This window comes from Convolutriloba macropyga, chromosome 2 (assembly GCF_964194025.1).
Source record: "Convolutriloba macropyga chromosome 2, txConMacr16.3, whole genome shotgun sequence".
Lineage (NCBI taxonomy): Eukaryota > Metazoa > Xenacoelomorpha > Acoela > Convolutidae > Convolutriloba > Convolutriloba macropyga.
The window spans coordinates 83,131,960-83,151,098 of record NC_134469.1 but is presented as its reverse complement, the minus strand read 5'-3'; the positions used below and the strand labels follow the sequence as shown (position 1 = coordinate 83,151,098).

General features: G+C 36.9%; 1 protein-coding gene across 1 annotated transcript; it reads left to right on the top strand.

Moving 5' to 3' along the window:
- The first annotated feature begins 492 nt into the window (after nt 1-492).
- Nucleotides 493-18,931, top strand: LOC142335029 (uncharacterized). Its single transcript, XM_075383358.1, has 6 exons — nt 493-558; nt 851-1,081; nt 15,002-15,162; nt 15,850-16,080; nt 16,466-16,696; nt 18,603-18,931. Exons 3-6 carry the CDS (start codon nt 15,027-15,029, stop codon nt 18,929-18,931), a joined length of 927 nt encoding a protein of 308 aa, XP_075239473.1. The 5' UTR covers nt 493-558; nt 851-1,081; nt 15,002-15,026.
- The last annotated feature ends 208 nt before the right edge of the window (nt 18,932-19,139 follow it).

Below are 19,139 nucleotides of genomic sequence, written 5' to 3'. Positions count from 1 at the left end.
GGCCGACAACGCAAACGAATCGACCTTAGCTGAGCTAATTGACAAACTTAAATTTCTTTGCTGAATTATTTGCGTTTTAAAGTAATTATATTTCGTATAATAGTCTGATTGCTTATCCTTCGTAAATTATCGGCTAATTTTCTCATTTTGCGACTTTCTGCCAAACACACAGTACGGTTTCCGCCCTTATTCGTTCACTGATTCAGGACGCCTAGCGTGCACTTCCACGAAATGCTCTCTTAATAGAATTTTAAATTTGTTACAAATTTTTTATGGAATTATTCCATACAGAGGTTTTTTTTACTCTTAACAATCCTCTTAAATGGAAAAATTCGTTTATTTATAACTTTTATGTGTCCTCAGTCGAAAGCATTATAAATGCAAGGACAAGTTTTTAAATTGGGAATGCTTGTTTGTTTGTTTGTTTGTTTGTTTGCCATGGACATTCTTCCAATCATGACAGCCACATTTTTATCCCTTTTGCCCTAGACTACCCGCGTTTCCCGATTAATCCCCGCTTTCCTAATCCCTGCGTTTGTTTCCTGTAAATGTGTGCATGTGTGTGTATTATGTACTATGTCTGTACTTGGTAATAGAAGCACGTATAAGCTAAGCAATACTTCATTATTCGGGTATATTAGCATAAAAGAGGGACCTATCTTCTTTTCTCAATCACTGTCTTCTAATACAGAGTGGGGGGACAGTATAGTTTATATACCAGTTCATAAATCTCAATTAAATCGTAATGAGACCCGTTACAACAACCGTACGTAATCATATTACCAACCCCCCCCCCCCCCCCCCCCCCCCACACACACACACACATTCATTTCCGTAATTCATATCCTAGGATATATTTACTCGCCCATTCTGTACTCCTTGTTTCCTTAAATTACTGTTAAGCCAATAATTTCCACACCTTTGCGGCAAGATTTGAAATAAATTGAAACTTCTGCTCTTTCAGTTAATCTTTCGATAAAATCTAGCTCCTACTGCCATTACATTAATGCTTTATAGAGAGACAAGCTTTCGTTCTGTCATGGTGCCTTTCTGATCGGTCAGTCAAACCTCTCGGCTTGTGGTAAGTTAACAAAATTATAATTAGTTTCTTCCATTAATTAAAAAGAAAATGACTGAGGTTGGGGCGTGGGGCGGGGGGGGGGGGGGGGTGTCAAAAAACACCCGGTCGGAAATTTTACATAATTTTTGCCGTTAAAAAGCGTTGAATTTAAAGCCATTTTTTTTCACCGCTACGTGATTTTAATTTTTTAAAGTAGGATAATTTTTGGAAAAGTGATGGCAAATTTGATGAAATTGGACCCTCTATATAGCCAATAACAGCAAAAGACTGAATAATTTGGTGTTTCGGGTCAATTCTTTCGTTATATTCAATTTGATTTTGTACAGGTTTTAATTCCAAAACTTTACTGTTGAGGAATTTTGTAACTGCCCATTATTCGTTCTATTTTTGACCCAGTTCTGCTTAACATGATTCTATTGAGTTTAACTTTATGAATGCCTCAGACCACTAGTCATTAACTTCTAGTTATGTAAAGACCAGATCAAGCGAAAAGTTATTCATTAAAGCCAGACAAAAGTTTGGGAAACGTTCTGAAGATGATTACATGAACAGAGTAGCCCGATTCAATAGTTTTTTGTTTGACTTGAACAGGTTCCTAACTATTCGCCATTCAAAAATTCATGTTAGTATCGCAAAAGAGGTGAAGGCCTTGTTTGAAGGCGAAGCAATGAAAATATTAAAGTACAAAAGTTATCCTTCAGGAAGAAACGTTTTCGAGAAATTTTAGTTACTGAAACTTGATTTTCCCTAAATCTGGTAACTACCAAGCTAGCTGTATGTTTGGTTGAATTCATTTTTTTACATATATAAACGGGGGTTGTACAATTTTGTGAGTGGCAATAAGAGAAAAGATCCACAAAAATATGTACAAAAAAGTAGGGGAACTTTTTATCTTGTCAACTGTATATGCCGCTTATCTTACGCAATATTTTTGATTTCTAGGCGTAGATTTCACATCATATTTTTTGATTCTAAACGTAGATCTCGCATAATTTTAGCGTGACTACTCGTTGCTTTTGCATTTTTATAGTATTTTTACGCGTTGAGCGAGCATTGCTTCATCGCATAGACCGCTGTCTTACAGACTCGAACCACTGAAAGCCTAAATGCTTGGAACCTCTTCGACGGCTGAACAGTCATAACTTAGTTTTCTTTCGAATTTTGATCTCTGTAATATGGACTTTAACATCATGTACCTTAGTGCATCATTTGTGGTTTATAAACGCTCCTGAGCGCTTTTGGAAGTAGATTTGATACAGTCGTATCGTTTCTAAATAGATTTTTCAAAAATTCTATCCCCTCAACATTCCATCAAAGACAAATTCGGACCAAACACTCAACACAGACTTGACAAAAAATTCAATTCAATTTCTTGTTTACATATTTTAGAAATCCAAAAATTCAAATTATTTGGTTTTTTAATCATATTTTTTGTAAGAAGATGGCTTCCTGCTTCTAATTCCTGTACTCCTGCTTTCTTGGACTCATCTTCAGTCTTGTAATTTCTTTCAAAGAAAAAGAATCCTCGTTTTTTTGTTATGAAAAACTTTATCAAAGAAATCCAAAGATCAGAATGGCTAATTAGACTCAACAATTGGCTCTGGTACCACACACAATTGTTTGAAAGATCAATGCTTAATTAAACAGTACTTTATAAGAGATCAACCCGAAATATTAGGCAATGAATGTATGCAAGATCTCTCAGGTGAGATCTAGCTTAGCAACGTTAAATTTATATAAGATCTACGCTTAGAAACGCTGAAACTATGAAACATCTACGCTTAGAAACGCTAAAATTATGTAACATCTACGCTTAAAAACGCAAAAATTATGTAGCATCTACGCTTAGAAACGCAAAAATTATGTAACATCTACGCCTTTAAATGCCAAATTTTTGTAAGATCTATACACTTTGACGCTCTAAATTGTTTCAGATCAACGCTTTAAAACTTCGATGTTTCTTTTTCAATGCCTTTAGCGTTTAAATTAATCGGATTCACCATCAATTGAATTCGCCATCGAGTTTTTGTGCTTCAAGCGTGGAACACCTGATCCAAGTCTGGGACGATTGCTCTCACGAAAATGGCGTTTGTGATCGTATATGATTGGTTCGACTTTGAATTCTTTCTGTGAAAACATTTTAGCATTCCCATTCCATATAGAAAATATTCCTAAAATAGAGTTAATCTGGCAGGTTTAAAAAAAATGTTGTTTTTTTTGTGGGGTGAAGCTATATTCTAAGAACTTGCTGTAAAATGAATCAAGGTTGTTATGAACACATTTTCTGTTTAGATCAACAGCCGTATCACTCTTGAGCTGCAGACTTTTGAACTGCGAATTTTGATTTCTGGAGGTTGATTAAGTAGTCTTTAAGGCTATTTATGACTTAAAAGATGAAAAGAGACTGCTTGAGCTCCCCTGGTCAGGGGTGAGACATCAAAATACAAAACTTCTGAAATTTTTCCCTTAAATTGGGCATTATATCTTCCAAAGAAGAACTCTGTTCCATTTTGTTATGGCCAAATAGGTGTTCGTTTTTCACGTGCGGCTGTTAATCTGTCATATCGAGCGATCAACATGATGGCAGAGTCACTTATTGCCGTAATTGAGACTATCGGAACCAATCAATTGAACGAACGCTACATACGATCCGATGCACTGGGAATTTCTGTTTTTTTTTCTAATTTGGCGATTAATTTGAGCGCCACACGAACTGTCTCAGAGAATGCAACTAATGTCTCGAATGTCTCGAGGTGTCTCAAATGTCTCAAATATCTAATGAGGCGATTGATTTCTTACATTCCCATTTGCTTGGTCGTCTTTCTTGTACCTCTTGGCAGGACTAGGCATGACGTCAGACTTCTGCGCTGGATTGGAGATGAAACTAGTTTGCTCTGGCAAGGTGGCAGCAACATCAACATTAGTTCCGCGTTCCAGTTATGCAATATAAATCACCGTGTGCAACTAACAATCATACAGTCACACAGGAACATACAGCAGCAAAACCAATATACTACAACAGGCGGGCTAGTAAATAAGCAAAGTTGAAAAAGTCAAAAGACAATGCAGTCGTAACTCGCGAATCAAATAAGTCACACCCTAGAGCGCTATAAGACCAAAACAACAACCTAGCATACTAGCATACTCAACATACTACAACAAAAACAAAACATACTTCATTACATGTGACAACATACATCGGAATCCAGAAAAATAGCGGAAGAAAACAAAGCGAAATTTTGGTAGAGGGACTTTATTGAAAAATAAACTCAACACGAAGATTTGAATGGTCAAAGGCAGAAAAATACCCGGCCGGCACGATTTTAAATCGAAAGACGAGAAAAAATTATAGCATTGCGACACTTTTTGTAGGCCGGAGGTTGTGAAATTTTTTCACAAATTTTTTGTGTGTATTGAGGTTTACTCAACTGACGAACCTTCTAGTCACGAAAAACGATTTTTTGACAAATTTGTCAAAATTTTATATTTTTGTCTATTTTCTATACTTTTGGTCAATTTTTTGCAATTTCTTGAATACGGAACAGTAATCCAGTAAACTGGACGGTTTTATGCCTGAAAGTACGGTTTATCAATATTCGATATTTATTTTCTACGTTTTTTGAATTGCAACAAAATTGACCAAAAGTTTTCAAAATTAAACAATTTAGTATAATGTTCTCAAATTTCTCTATATCAGAGCTTATTTTTGATATACGAACGGACTATATCAATTTTTGTCGAATTTTTGGTAAATCTACCAAAAATATGCAAAACCGATGTTTATCGTCCCAAAATTACTTTTATGGGGGTTATTGGTAAACTATTCCAAAAAAACTACCCAGAATGTTGAGAATAAACTTCATTCGTGGTTGGATGGTTTGCACGTATGTGCTGTTTTCTGTTTGGAGATCTTTACGTGGACAGGGGATGAGTATGGACACACATACTTTACTTGGACACACATACACTCTCCACTGTCATTGCAAGCGACCAGTCAGGTGCTGGAATGGAGAGAAAAAAAATGCCCATTGTTGTATACGTTCGGATGTTGTGATATGTGATTCAGTTGGGGCGAGTCGAATGGGCAGTACTCGGAGAACTCCTCTCCAATGTAGATGCTTCCCCTCTGAACAATCAGCTTCACTTGCACTAGTGAAACTTTTATCGAAATCGTCGCCAATTTTATCGAACGTCAGATTGAAATTTGAGGTCCTTTGGACTTGACGCAGTAACTAATGTCCAAGCTAACAATGAGCGTCAAATCTTTAATAAGTTTTTCACAACAGTCAGTCTATTTAGTGAGGTTATCACAATTAGGCTAAAACAAAAGAAATGGGTGTTCGTAAACCCACAGCGGCACCATATTAAAGGTGCAAAACAACACTCTTTCGAACGTCAATTCAATTATTATATTGTATAATTATCAACGTATGAGCATTCAGACGTATTAATTTCAACGTACAATCCAACAACTGAAACTTAGACGGCAAGGTTTTTCGATGTTCATTTCACTGGTTTTTTCGTCTGATGTTATTGACGTCAAAATGGTTTCGTATTCATTCAACAATTGTCTAAATAACCTAAGAATATTATGCCAAAACCAGCTTAATCTATAAATTTCGCGGTTATAATTACCTAAAATTAGGTTAAATGAACTTTTTTGGAATTTTCTATGTATGTTAGAACGTATTTAAATCCTATATTAAATTTTAAAATACTCGATTATGATTGGCTAAAATTCTTTTATTTACTACGTAACACCCGGGCTAGAACATTGCATCTCTGAAAGCTCCACAAGTTCTGTGTTCAATTTGAATTTTCTGTCTCATTGAAAGGGAGCACGCAAATCGTTGCTGAATCTCACCATCTAGATTTGAATTAAGATGATGGAGACCCTAGTCCAGAAGACCGAACAAAAAGACATAATAATATGTGGCTTTCCAATAAAGGAATGTTTGTTTTCTTTGGTTTCTTCGGTATTTTTTACGGCTTAAAGCGTAGAAAATTGATGAAATAATTGATCTGTGATGTAGGAAAGCGTGGAGATTGATGTGAAATCTAAAATATAAAATAACGTTAAATAGAACCATTAATAGTTAATCATGTCTTGTTCGATTTTTATAGGCATCTCATCTTTTGTCCACACAATTGTTTTGAATTTCATTCGTTTTGATCTTATTTTTGTGATAGCTCTTTAAAGCTTTTCAAAAAAGAAAACAGTGATACTGGAGGCAATGAAACGGGCAAATTTAATTTTTATAAAGAAATTATCTATAGTTTTGATATATCCACATTCAACTCCCCATCATCGCACAAGCGCACTTCGTCAAACCATGAGAACACCTGGTAGCAACTTTTCAGCAACCAGAAACATACATGTATCACTTCATCTAGAAAACATAAAAAAAGAAAACTTAACAGATTTTCATTTTACAAGACTTTTTTTCGCCATTCAAGATATTGCATTTTTGTTTTCGGAAGCACTATTCAGAAATTTTTACATTGGAATAATGAACTTTCAACTAACTTGGTTAATGACTATCTCTATCAAAACAACAGATCAACATTTTATCGAATCAATTCTCATTAGTCCATCTCTACGCACATGAAAGGTATGTTTCTATTCGCTACACTTTAGCCAGGTAAGAACAAAAGCTCGTGATTGATGAGGAAAATTAGATCCCCTAAGAGACGTTTTTGAAAAAAATACCAAAAATTGATGAGCTTGAAGTTTTCTTAGAAACATCCGATTATTTCATGGCGCGCGGGCTAGCAACATCGCCGAAAATCCACGAGTTTCAACTACTGAGACTGACAGTGGCAGCTTGTCAAATGCAACGGGAAATCCCTCCGATTGACAGTTGGTTTGACAGTTATCTGAAAGTGTGACAGTTCGTTGTAATGTTTTTGAAAATTGTCTTAATTCACTGTAACATCAAGAGGAGCAGAACGGCCTGACGTACAGGATGGCAGAAAATTGTCTCCAGGTTGCGATTTGCTCTCAGTGATGTGGTTTTTAGTTTTTCCACTACTGATGATAAATTAGCCGTTGCATAAACTGTTGCGATCGGAACTGGAATTCTGTCGTGTCTTTCGATGGCGTCTCCCCGTCCATGGCATACAACAGACTGGTTGCCGAACTCATCCGAATTGCCCAAAGCGCATTAATGGCTTTTTCTCTCAACGATGTAAATTATAATACCACGTTTATACTTTAAACTCACCAAAAACTCATTAGGGTGGAAACGAAGACCTAATGCATGTGTGGAGCTGCAGCTAGCTTTGCGCCGCCTGATTGTGGAAGAGATAGCAACACAAGTCTATCCTTTTTCCTCACTGATGTATGATGTCTCAGGTCCCTAAATTTTGGAAAATTACGATCTCTTAGATTTTCTTTTGTATAATTAATGACAACCCAAACAAATCAGAGCTCTCGTGCAGAGCTGAATTTTTAAGCTGCTTTTTGGGAGACTGGCCTGTGATTTTTAGAACACTTCATGCTAATTCACGCTGAGAGGGATCCCACGCAAGCAGCTTTGCATTTATCTTGGGATCATCTGACCCCTGATGCTTCATGAAATATACCTGTTTCTGTTTTTTTTTGACAATTTTATTTGGAGCTCCAGCAAAATGTTGCAAAGCTCAAGAATTAGACGTTTTGTAATTTTTACAATTAGCTTGCAAGCCTTGCCTCCCCATATCGAATAGTGTGCTAGCTTCTGAAAAAAAAATTTTTTACCTTTAAAAACAAGTGACAATGTTTTCAGTGCTGGGCTAGTTGACCTGGAAACAACTAAAAAGTCAAAAAAATAACTAACGAGATTACTTCAGAGGCAAATCTTGGCGGCTGACGGACGTATGATCAAAATTCGGAAATCCAATGATAAAAAATCATACCGAAAACAATTATCATCAACTAAGACAATAGTTTTCGGGAAAGCCCGGCTAGATAGAAGTCGAGGGGACTTCTCTGTTTCCTCCAGCTGCTGACCAATTGTTTTTCTTAACTGTTGCTTTAATTTTGAGAAATTTTAAACAGTTTTACCAGAATTTTTCAAAAAAACTTGTACATACCCGAATTCTGTTGATGTACCTAATTATTATTAAAGAGGATAAGTAACAAGACGAGCCAATGAAGTTATTTTTCTATCACTTAAGCAAGTTTCCCTTTTCAAGCTGTCTGATGTTTCTCTATTCTTTTATCCATTGACTGTTCTGCCCTGTTCATCACATCTGCGTCCAATACGAGCTGATTTTTGTTCGCCAGGTTTTTTTTAGATAGCAATCCCCTTTTTTGAAGATCTCCACGAACGCTATACATTTTGGATATTAGGTCATTGCAACAAAATATTAACTAATAGTCCAAAAGGAACACCACATAAACGCAAAACCAAGAAACTAAAGGTAGTGCGTGTGTTTTGCGTTTCGTTATTTACAAAGAACAGCCATGTGAAAAAAGCAAGGAAGGTTATATTTTCAAAATCAGTTGTAAAGACGTCAAACGTAGCCAATCCCCCCCCCCAAAAAAAAAGAGGACCTGAAAATAACACCACCATAAATGTATAAAGACGAAAGCCATAATAATCCATCAATTCTGGTAGTCCAGGAACTCCGGGGAGACAGACCAACCAACAGGTTACCTCTGAAAGAAAAATACGCCTAATTTAGTTTCAGTGAAAAGAAAAAGACGCCTAAAAAAGACGCTTACCTCTGAAACAACAAGACGCCTAATTAAGAGTTATAAACCGGAAGAATAAAACATTTTTCGTTGGCATTTGAAAAGAACATCAAATTTATTGAAAACAAATGTCACCATTGGAACACCATTTTGATCTGAATAGGTCTGAGTTCGGTGATGGCGTGTCTTCGATATTACTTACAGCTTGATCAAGGCGCTAAAAACTGCCTTTGTTGTGAGAAAAGGGTACGATTGCGCATTCCCTGTATAGTCCTAATGGTAAACTCATTTAGGATCTAACGAAATTCTTGACTGTTTTGAGGACTTACTCATCCATATCTGTCAAGATGGCCGAATTGAACCACAACTATTTCAGCTCCAAGATAAAAACTTATCGAGCACATCGAAATCTGCAGAAGGTGTAGCTTAACTTGACATCAAAGCAAATTGTGAATCTTTTCCATTCATAAAAATAGAACTTTTTATGATTTGAAAAGTATTTCCCCAATAAGTCCCCCCGCCCTAAAGCAATCAGGAATTTGTGTCCCCCCAGCTTAGTGGGTGCAGATTATTTGCACCCGCCAGACGCACGTGCAATATTTTTACATAATGATTTACTATGTAATGGCACGTTCTCTATAAATGGGGACACAAACGGAAAAGATCTGGAATTTCTTTATAAGTACAACGAAGCCACCAAAAAGTCAAATTATGAGCGAAAAATAATTGAAGTCAATCATAGCCCCTTTAATTGACTATTTCGTATAGGACGGTATAAAATTTTGAAGTGGTCTGAAAATTCAATCAGGGCAATTTTTGAAGATCGGAGGCTCAATTACTTTAATTTATTGTTTCAGTTTTATTTTGAAAATGATTCTTCATAGACCTTTTTTTATATCTGTATGCCTTTTGTGGCAACCTAAAGGCGCTATTTTAACTTTGAGTTAAATTCGCTAAAGCTAAACTTAAAAATAACCTTTTTTTATTTTTAATTTTCTTGATTACTTAAAATAGTCCATTAATTTAAACAATTTTTTTCCTGTTTCTTCACGACTATTAAATTGAACACAGTTCAATTTATTAGTCGTTTTTGTGGCGCTTTTGTTGAGAATTGTTGTCCTTAATATGAATGATTTCTTTTTCTTTCTTTGCCGATTTTTGGCTATTTGAGGATAGAAACACTCTTAATCCTACATACAAGAAGTACGATCAGTTATTTAAGTTAGGCTATCTAAATAAAAAAACTTGATTAGCTTTTTCTTTACTTTCAATTATTTACAAATGGAAGATCCGTTTCCTTTTAAAGGCTGCATTTTACCTTTTCCTGGCCAGCTACGCTTATCGAATGATTGACTTGATATTTGTTAGTGTTTAACTAGGAAATTTTTGTTGAAATTTTTGTGGAGGAAATGGCACTGTCCTTATTTAAAAAGTTTCAAACATTTTTAAGCAATAGACTGCCGATGAAATCTCGATCTGTTCAATAATTTTGCTCAAGATATCATTGCATACAATTTTAAATCACCAACTTTTGACTCATCCAATTATATTTCTGTCTTGGTGCTGATGGATGGTCAAAATTAAATCTTTTTTCAGCAGTCTTCAGTCGATGTATAAGAAAAAGTTAGCAAAAATCTTAAATTTTGTAGATAATCCTCTGTCACGCATAGAACCATGTGAAACCTCTTGTTATTGTTTCTGGCTCAATTTAGTGCATGTTTTCAAATTTTTGCTTTGTGCAGAAACAGTTGTTTTTCATAACCCGTAGAAGCACCTACCTTGGACATCAGGATCATATTGATCAGTGACTGATTTAAACCATTACCCGCAGGTTCGTGGCACAGCAAATCAGCGCTGAATCAGTCTAGAGACATTCTACCTTTTCTGGATGGCCAGTACTCGTTTCATATCACAATTTACACTGGCTTCTTCTTGGTTTTTGCGTAAAATTTACTACATGACAATTACTATGAGCTTTGCTTTATATGCGATTCGGACTTCCGCGTGGGTACTTGTAACATTTAGTTTGCGTAAAAAGTCGTAACCACTAATTTAAATGGGCTTTGCGGTAATTAACTGCAACCTAGCTTAAGAATAAGTAGAGTGTATGCTACTAGAGTACTAGTACTAATATTACACTACTACTACTATTACCAGTTGCAAGCACTAAAAAGGTGACATTATGCTGCTCAGACTTAACTTCAGCGTTTGAGTATTTTTAAGATTGTGCAGGATGAATTTCGCCTGACCTCAATATAATCATAATGAAGAAAAACTGCACATAGAAAAAGAACCTTCTGGAGATGCATTGTTTCAGAACTGAAATAAGTTCTTAGTCTTGAAATGTGCGGGTTGAGCGCTGAAATGCTTAAGTCGGGGTTGCCTCCTTCTGAAATTTATTAATCAATGATTAAGTGCCCGTGGCGTTTTAAAGAGCTTCTTTCTCATTAAGAACCTAGGGTTGCAATATAAACTTGACTCGCTTAGAACTTGAACCTTTTTCATTGGAGAGCTCTTTTTGTTTGTTGTTGAGTGAACTTGAGTTGTGTCGGAAGGCAGCCGTTTTAAATAAATCGAAATAATTAGAAGTCTAAAAACAAATTTTGGGACTGTAGATCAGAAATTGGGTTTATTCAAGTTGAATTGATCTACGAAATTGAAAATACTATAAGGACATTGCGTAAAACTTGTTCGGTTGTAATGAAAACATTTGGTTTTGATAGCTCGAGTAAAAAGAAAATTGTAAAATTATAGTTTTCTATAATGATACCAAAAAATTTTCATCAGAAGGCGCATTATAAAAATCTATTTTTTTGGATTTTTTTTAATGAGAGCCAATGAAAAAAAGAAATAACACGTTTCAAAAAACGACAGGGCGAATTTTTTTAATGACTTTCGAGCTAACAGATAGCGATATAGAGGTGTAGTCTTAGAACTTCATAACTAATTATTTAGAAATAATTATCAGACAAAAAATTAGCTTTTAGATTTATGTCCAGCCCCACTGGCCGCTGAGGCATGGCAAAACCCGCGACGCATGGCAAATGCGCTAATCTCGTGTGAGTTTTCAAAGAGCGCTTAATTTCAGCCATTGAGAATAGAATTTAATTTTCGATCTATTGTCCTTTCGATCTATTGTCCGGTCACCAGGGCAGCCATAGTTAGCTAGTTATGGTATTTGGTTTGGTCTGTGTGCGTATGCGCCCAAGGGATTTGGCGCAGTTTATGAAAAAGAAGAGGAAAAATACCCCCAGTGGTGAGAATAAAAGAAAGTAATCTCTCCCCACATATGCGATGAATTGCGCTCTTATCGCCCCTTTTCACTCACTTTCCGCTTCGCGCCAATTTTTTCCAATAAATCTTAAGCTGTCGCCGAGAATAAAAATACACCAGAGTGCTCTAGTAACTGCCTGCCACAAATACAACTACACCTAAAATATCACAACCACCAGTTAGATTTGTGACAAAGATACAGTTGAGAAATAACGGAGTTAATAACTCAAATTTTTTTCCGGTATTTTTTTGGGTCCAAAATGAAGCCTTTTGTGGTATTAAAGCAGCTTTTCCCCCTTTCACTTTTTCCATTCACACTCAGATTGTATCCTTTTTACGGGTTATTAACTTGAAGATTATTTTACCCCTGAAAGCGCGTCGAACAAATTTTACCCTTCTTTTAATTTTCTCTCTTTTTGTTCGCGTATAAAACATCGACAAATTACTTGCGCATTGTTTTGCGAACGGGAAAAAGGAGAGCATACAAAACAACCCCAACCCCCCCCCCCCCCCCCCAAAAAAAAATTGAAATTGCCCAAAATAAATGCTTTTCTTTGTTCCATTGAGGATTTTGCTCTGAAGTAACACGCCATATTCAATTAGTCTCACATTTTCTTGTTTCTGCAGCAAAGCTAATTTTTAAATTTATTCCCCCTTTTCCTACATTAGCGCAATTCAAAACAAAATTGAAGCCCAGCTAGAGGGTGCTTTTGTTCAGACTTTGAGGTACGTATGCAGTTTCTATTCTGACGAAACGACAGAAAGTCAGTGTCTTTATAATATCTTTATGAATAACAAATTGGGCATTTAGTAAACTGCTTGTCTTAGTCATACGGTTACAAATTTTACCTTATTGTTACATACTTGTTCGATAATTACCTATTTTGATTTTGTTTGTCAATCGGTTTTTATTAAAATAAAGCTGATTGCTAAGGTAATGTTTTGACTTCTTAATATAGTGCTCTCCACTCTAAATGAACTAATCTTGCTGTTTCTTCTGACAATTATAGTCGTTTTTTGAATGAAGACTAATCGCATCACAAGGTCTCTGGCCAATAGTTGTCTTGGAATTGCAACTTCTACAGAAATTTTCATCAGATGCTATATCAGTCTTTGTTATCAGATACTTTCCAGTTGTTATTTTTTCCTAATAATTTTTCAAATTGATTACTATAATTTGATAGGAGGTTCATTTTTTCAGTTTTGGTTGTCAATTTTGTATTCCGAGTTGTTTACAGGAAGTGGAGCGAAAAAGCGAGTGGTTTTGCGGGGGATGGGAGTTTAGGCAAAGACTCGATTAGGTGAACACAATTTTTGTAGTCATTATGCGAAAATTTTTAAAAGTTTTTTGGACATTATAGGAATATCAATTAAAACACTTAAAGATGATACTGCAGAAACATCCACGAACCATATGACGCTATAAAAATTTTAAAGAATTATTACTAGTTTTCAAGTATAAAAATAATACTGTAACTGTATTAAGACGACTGTAAAATTTCCAAGTATTTACAGTCGTCTTTATGTTAAAAAAATGAGTTGACAAAGCACATTTAAAATGTACTATTTATTTTCTAACTAGTACATCATTTGTGCAGCCGAAATATTCGGGCAAAAAAATTTGTCGAAAACTACGGAGTAAAGAGTAGAGAACGCATTAAAAAAGTTTTCACGGCTTATTCTAAATAGTGACCTATCGAAAAATTCGAGAAAAATTTTTGCTATAATTGCTGGTCTGGATTCAACTAAAGTGAAATGCTGCAAATTTCAAAATTTATTTCTTTAAAAAGTAACTGTGTTTTTCTAAACCATTATCTCTAGACGTTTTCGTACTTTATAACATCATATGGTTTTTGGAGTACCGTCTTTTAGTGTCCTAATTGGTATTCGCCCAATGTACAAAAACCTTTGGTTCACATTTTTCTCCTAATGCTTAAAAAAAATTGCGTTCGTCTAATCGAGTTTTAGCCTAAAAACCTACGCCCCAGTTTTGCGTCGTAAAATTTGTTTACTCTAATTTTCATGAACAGTGAAAACGGTGTTTGAACAAAAAGTCACCTTCGCTAGTGTTTTTTGTTCACATAGAGCAATTTGATTTTGATTTTTGCTGTTTTTTTTCAGTTTTGGTGGTCGTTTTTTTCTAGGTGTTTTCCCCGATCCATTCATACTCACGCCTATGTCTAATATTTTAAAATTTTTATCCAATGAACATTCTTTGAATTGTTGGGCTTGTTTGTGTTTTTTTTTAGTGCGTGCCTTAGTGTACGAGTCTGTCCGTGTCTTTATGTGTTTGCGGTGTGTGTGTGTGTGTGTGTGTGTGTGTGTGTGTGTGCGTGTTCGTACGTGCGTGTGTGTGTGTGTGTGTGTGTGTGTGTGTGTGTGTGTGTGTGTGTGTGTGCTTTTTTGTGTGTACGTGCATGTATGTGTGTTCATGCGGGTGTGTGTGTGTGTGTGTGGTGTGTGCATGTATGTGTGTTTATGCGTGTGCGTGCGTGTGTGTGTGTGTGTGTGTTCATGTGTGTGTGTGTGTGTGTGTGTTTGTGTGTTCGTGTGTGTGTGTGTGTGTGTGTGTGTGTGTGTGTGTGTGTGTGTGTGTGTGTGTGTGTGTGCATGTGTGTGTGTGGGCATGTGTGTGTGTGTGTGTGTGTGTGTGCATGTGTGTGAGAGTGTGTGTGTGTGTGTTTATGAATGCGAGTGCCTGCTTTCACTTTCACACTCAATCGGTGAAGAAACATTTTAGCCCCCTACCCCCACTCCCACGTCCATTGTTATATAAAATATCTGATGAGTGCCAAAATCTTCATTGAAAAATCAAAATTGTTGGAAAAACCTTAATTTAACCAAAGCACGTGGTCTTTGTTGCAACATTACTGTTACCTTTTAACGAGTTTAACCTTTACTATAACAGCAATTCATCAGATGTTATAGATGTTCAATCGCCGTAACGTTCAGTCTGCGATTCTGTTTAGATCGAGCTAGCTACCCCCAATTGCGATGCTAACCAAGAGACGACTGGCAAAGTACGCTTTGCTACTCATCGTGGGGACATATGTGTTTGTGTTAGCTTTAACAGAAGTGTTCATTAAACAACGTTCAGATCAATCTCCCAATCATGAAGGAGTAGGAAAAGGTGACTGTTTCCTAGACCAACCCCCCCCCCCCTCCACTCTCAAGATAGATTGTGACCCTCTATATAATTTGTATTTTAACACTTTCATAGCGGTATATGTAAAATGGGATCTTTTCCCTTTGTGCCCCCCTGCTTAGTGGGTGCATATTACTTGCACCCCCAGACGCACGTGCCATATTTTCACATAGTGTTTTACCATGTAGTGACATGTGCTCCGTAACTGGGAGGAGCGTAAGGTACGGGGGGCACAAACGGAAAAGATCCGTAAATTGTAATGGGGAGTCCCGCTTCTTAGTAAAATTTTGGCCCCATATTATGGTATATTTGCAGTTTTTTTTGGGGGGGGGGGGGGGTGTACGTTAGACGTTATACGAGCGGGGGCTGTACTAGCGAAGACTCTAAGTTTACATATGGTAATGAAAACAAAGATTGGATCTATTCTGCCCCCCCCCCCCAAAGTTCAGTGTGCAGATAACATATACGCCCCTGGCGCACATGCACTTTTTTTACATAGTAATCAAAAATATAACACCACAAGATTGTAACTTGGGGGTCATCAAGAAAACAAAAGGGGGAGGGGTGGGTGGGCAGAATACATCCCAATTATTTTCAAAATTTTGTTCGGACAGAATAGATCCCAAATATTTCCAAAATTATGTTCACGTGGGGAAATGGAAACGGTTCCAGGAAAAGAATCAGCCCGGGATGATTCCATGTCTCAAAGGCGCCTCATTCCCACCAAAGCTGCAAACCATTTTCCACCTGGGCCAGGTGTAAAAACCAAAGAGAAATCTGTTGAAAATTCAAAGAATCAGCTGGCCAGGTTAAAAGAGATGAATGACGAACTGCTCAAACAGTTTCTGGAGGAATTTCCAGAAATGCGAGATGTTTACAGTCCGAGCAAAGCGTCCGCACAAGGTTATTTCAATTTATACTTTCTAATTTACACCAATTTATACGTTACCCACTCCCCCCCTCCCCCCAGCTCCCTTCACCCTTCCGTCCCCCCTCCCCTCCCCCGACTAGCATGTAAAACTAACATGATTTGCAACTCAGAATTGTGTCCTAACGAGAAAAATGAAGAAGTGCATACTGGAGATTGTTTAGGAGGATCTTTTTCGTTTCTGCCACGCCCACCCACCCCACCCGAGCACACCCCCACCCTCCCCCACCCAGTACACAGTAAATCATTACATCAAAATATGGCACGGGTGCGTTTGGGGGTGCATTAAATAATAAGCACCATATATACACAAACAAAAGATACGTTTAGTATTCAATTCCGGTTATTTTAAACGATTAGATCGTCTAACACCAGAGTGTGGCCTTGGCGGCAGTTCCCGCAGAGACAGGTCTTCACCTGCAGCAGCTAACTTACCTCTGGCTCCCCCAGTGTTCTACCCTTTGTCTACTGGACAGAAACAGAACAAAGGAATGCCTGGTATGGACCTCAATGCCCTGGGACAAGGCCACAGTTGTAAACCTACTGAGAAACGGTGGGCTAACCAATGTTGCAGAACTGTCTACTTCTTAGGTAAGCTGAGAGCGATAAATCTATTAAAATTGAGAAGTTTTTGAGTTTTTTTGGCGTTAAAAGATGGTACCTCCCGTAAATATCCCTATTTTCTCGTATTCACGAAGCAACTTTGCAATAAATTAATTTCATACATTTCGTAGTACTTCAAAAAAGTTGAATAACTTTGGCAACTGTTTTGAAGGACTCTTCGGTTTATATGAATCCTGTTTTGCCGATTGAGTTTGTTTAGAAAAAAATTATTCATTGGCAGCTTTTCAGTGCCAATCAAAGTCTGTCCGTTATCGTTCGCTGGTTTATGTAATTAAACCACTTAGGCCGCTATGAGAAACGGTGCCTTTTTTTAGGAACAATGAAATTCCTTTTTGAGGCTTCTTTAAATTATTTTTACTAATTATAACTTAATTTAAATCTTTCAATTTAATTTGCTTATTTCCATTTGTTTTGATCAATTTATCTAGTATATTATGGGCAGAGGTAGTCATGTGGAGTTATCTCGACAATCGAGATACCATACATCAGTTTAATTGTTTATACCTTTGTAGAGAGGTGTATATAATTAAACTGTTCGATGAGAACACAAACTTATGATCTCTTTCCATCTTGTTCGTTGTTGCCGCATGGAATTCTTTGCTTAAAATTTTTTGCTTCAAATTTTTTTTGCACCTCTGGAAGTGTACCTAATATTTACGTCGCATTGTGATATTTAGTTAAAAAGTCAGCTGGCATTATTTTTGCGACACTTTCAATCATTTAATTTAACCACCAAGAGCCAAATTCCCATCATTTAACTATTTTTACTTGAAGGTAAAAGTTGCGAAATTTTGAATAATATCATATCCATTTGAGACAAAATTCCCTTTTTTTCTCGTACTCTTCAACTCAAGAAGTGTAACTACGAGATGGTTTTGATTAATTTGCTCTTTTTCTATTATCTTAAGCTAAGCAACTTCTCGTTGATTTGAGCCGTTCGTTCTTGATTCGTTCTTAATCTGTTGCGTGCATTTGAAAAAGAAATGAGTAAATATACTTTCTAAATTACTGCGGTTTTTTAGATGATGATTATATGTCAGCCAATGGGTCAAATCTCAATTACACTGAATATTGACCTCAATAGATAGTTAGTTCAAAGCACACCCAATTCGAACTTCTCGAAAATGTCTGATTCTTTAATTTTCATTTTTTTATTATTATTTTGGTATCTCTGTTGATGATAAGTAAAAACGTGCAACCAGCCATAGTCCAACAATCATTGTTCTTCATATCGCATGGACAGTGTCATCTTACATCTTCCAACCCTAGCAATTAAATCATGCCTTTCTGTTGTTGAAAATTAATTCAAAGATATGACAGCTAAGTTGTTCTGCTTCAAGATAGTAGATTATTGGGATCTATTCTGTCCCCCCCCCCCGCTTAGTGAGCATAAATTTTCTATGACCCCCAGACGCACGTGCTATTTTCTTACATAGTAACGTTCTATATAACAACATATAATTTGTAACTGGGGGTCATAAAAAACACTGGGGGGGGGGAAACAGAATAGACCCCCCGAATATTGTATAAAAAGACTGTTTAGCCATCTCATTTAGAAGGCGCTTTAGTAGATCCGAATAATTTTCATCATCCACAGAAAAAGTCCAATTTTGGTCATTTTTAAATTCAACTGGCAAGTTGCTACAAGTTATTCGGATCTAATCTATCTGCCCCCCCCCCCCCCCCCCCCCCAGTGATCTGTATGCCCCCCAATGACAATTTATGTGTTGTTATAGAATTTAACTATATAAAAAAGTACGTGCGCCCGGGGGGGGGGGGGGGGGGGGGGGGTAAAAGTTGTATGCCGGTGGGGGGGGGGGGGATGGAACAGAATAGATCCACCAACTTTGGTCATATAGATTTTTTATTTCAGGTGGTGGAAAATGCGGCAGCACAAGTTTAGCTTTACTCTTAAAACACAACATGTCATCATTGGATCACTTCGACCCCACATCTGGATTTGCAGACGGGGGTAAAGAACCCTGCTGGGCTCTGACCGCAGGCAACGAAAGGGACTTTTACTCCAAGTTCAAACAGTGTCAACAGCCCAGGTACATGTGTGGAAGCAGTAATGAGGTGGGTCTCAATCAACCCCACAATTTAATGCGCCCATATCAATCCAGACACGAAATGAGTTCCAAAACTGTCGTTCTTGACGGATGTCCGAGGTATTCTAAGGTAAACAGAAACAAACGTTTATAATTACGTATTTTGTTTCTTTACCCCCCCCCCCCCCTCCTCCGATGTCTAGCATTCACGGGGGAATAAAAAAGAATAAAAAAGAAATAAAAAAATGGGGTGATTTGCGATGAACAGAAATATTTTCCGCCCCAAAAATCTTTTAAAATCTTCCATTTTAGTGGTCAATTTGTGTAAGAATTACGGCTGTTATCGGTGAATTATTTTTGAC

Bases quoted from the DNA above. Each gene is read 5' to 3' on its own strand.
- LOC142335029 (XM_075383358.1), top strand. From the start codon at position 15,027: ATGCTAACCAAGAGACGACTGGCAAAGTACGCTTTGCTACTCATCGTG. The intron at 15,163-15,849 runs GTGACTGTTTCC...AAACGGTTCCAG, and splicing joins TCATGAAGGAGTAGGAAAAG to GAAAAGAATCAGCCCGGGAT. The intron at 16,081-16,465 runs GTTATTTCAATT...TTAAACGATTAG, and splicing joins GAGCAAAGCGTCCGCACAAG to ATCGTCTAACACCAGAGTGT.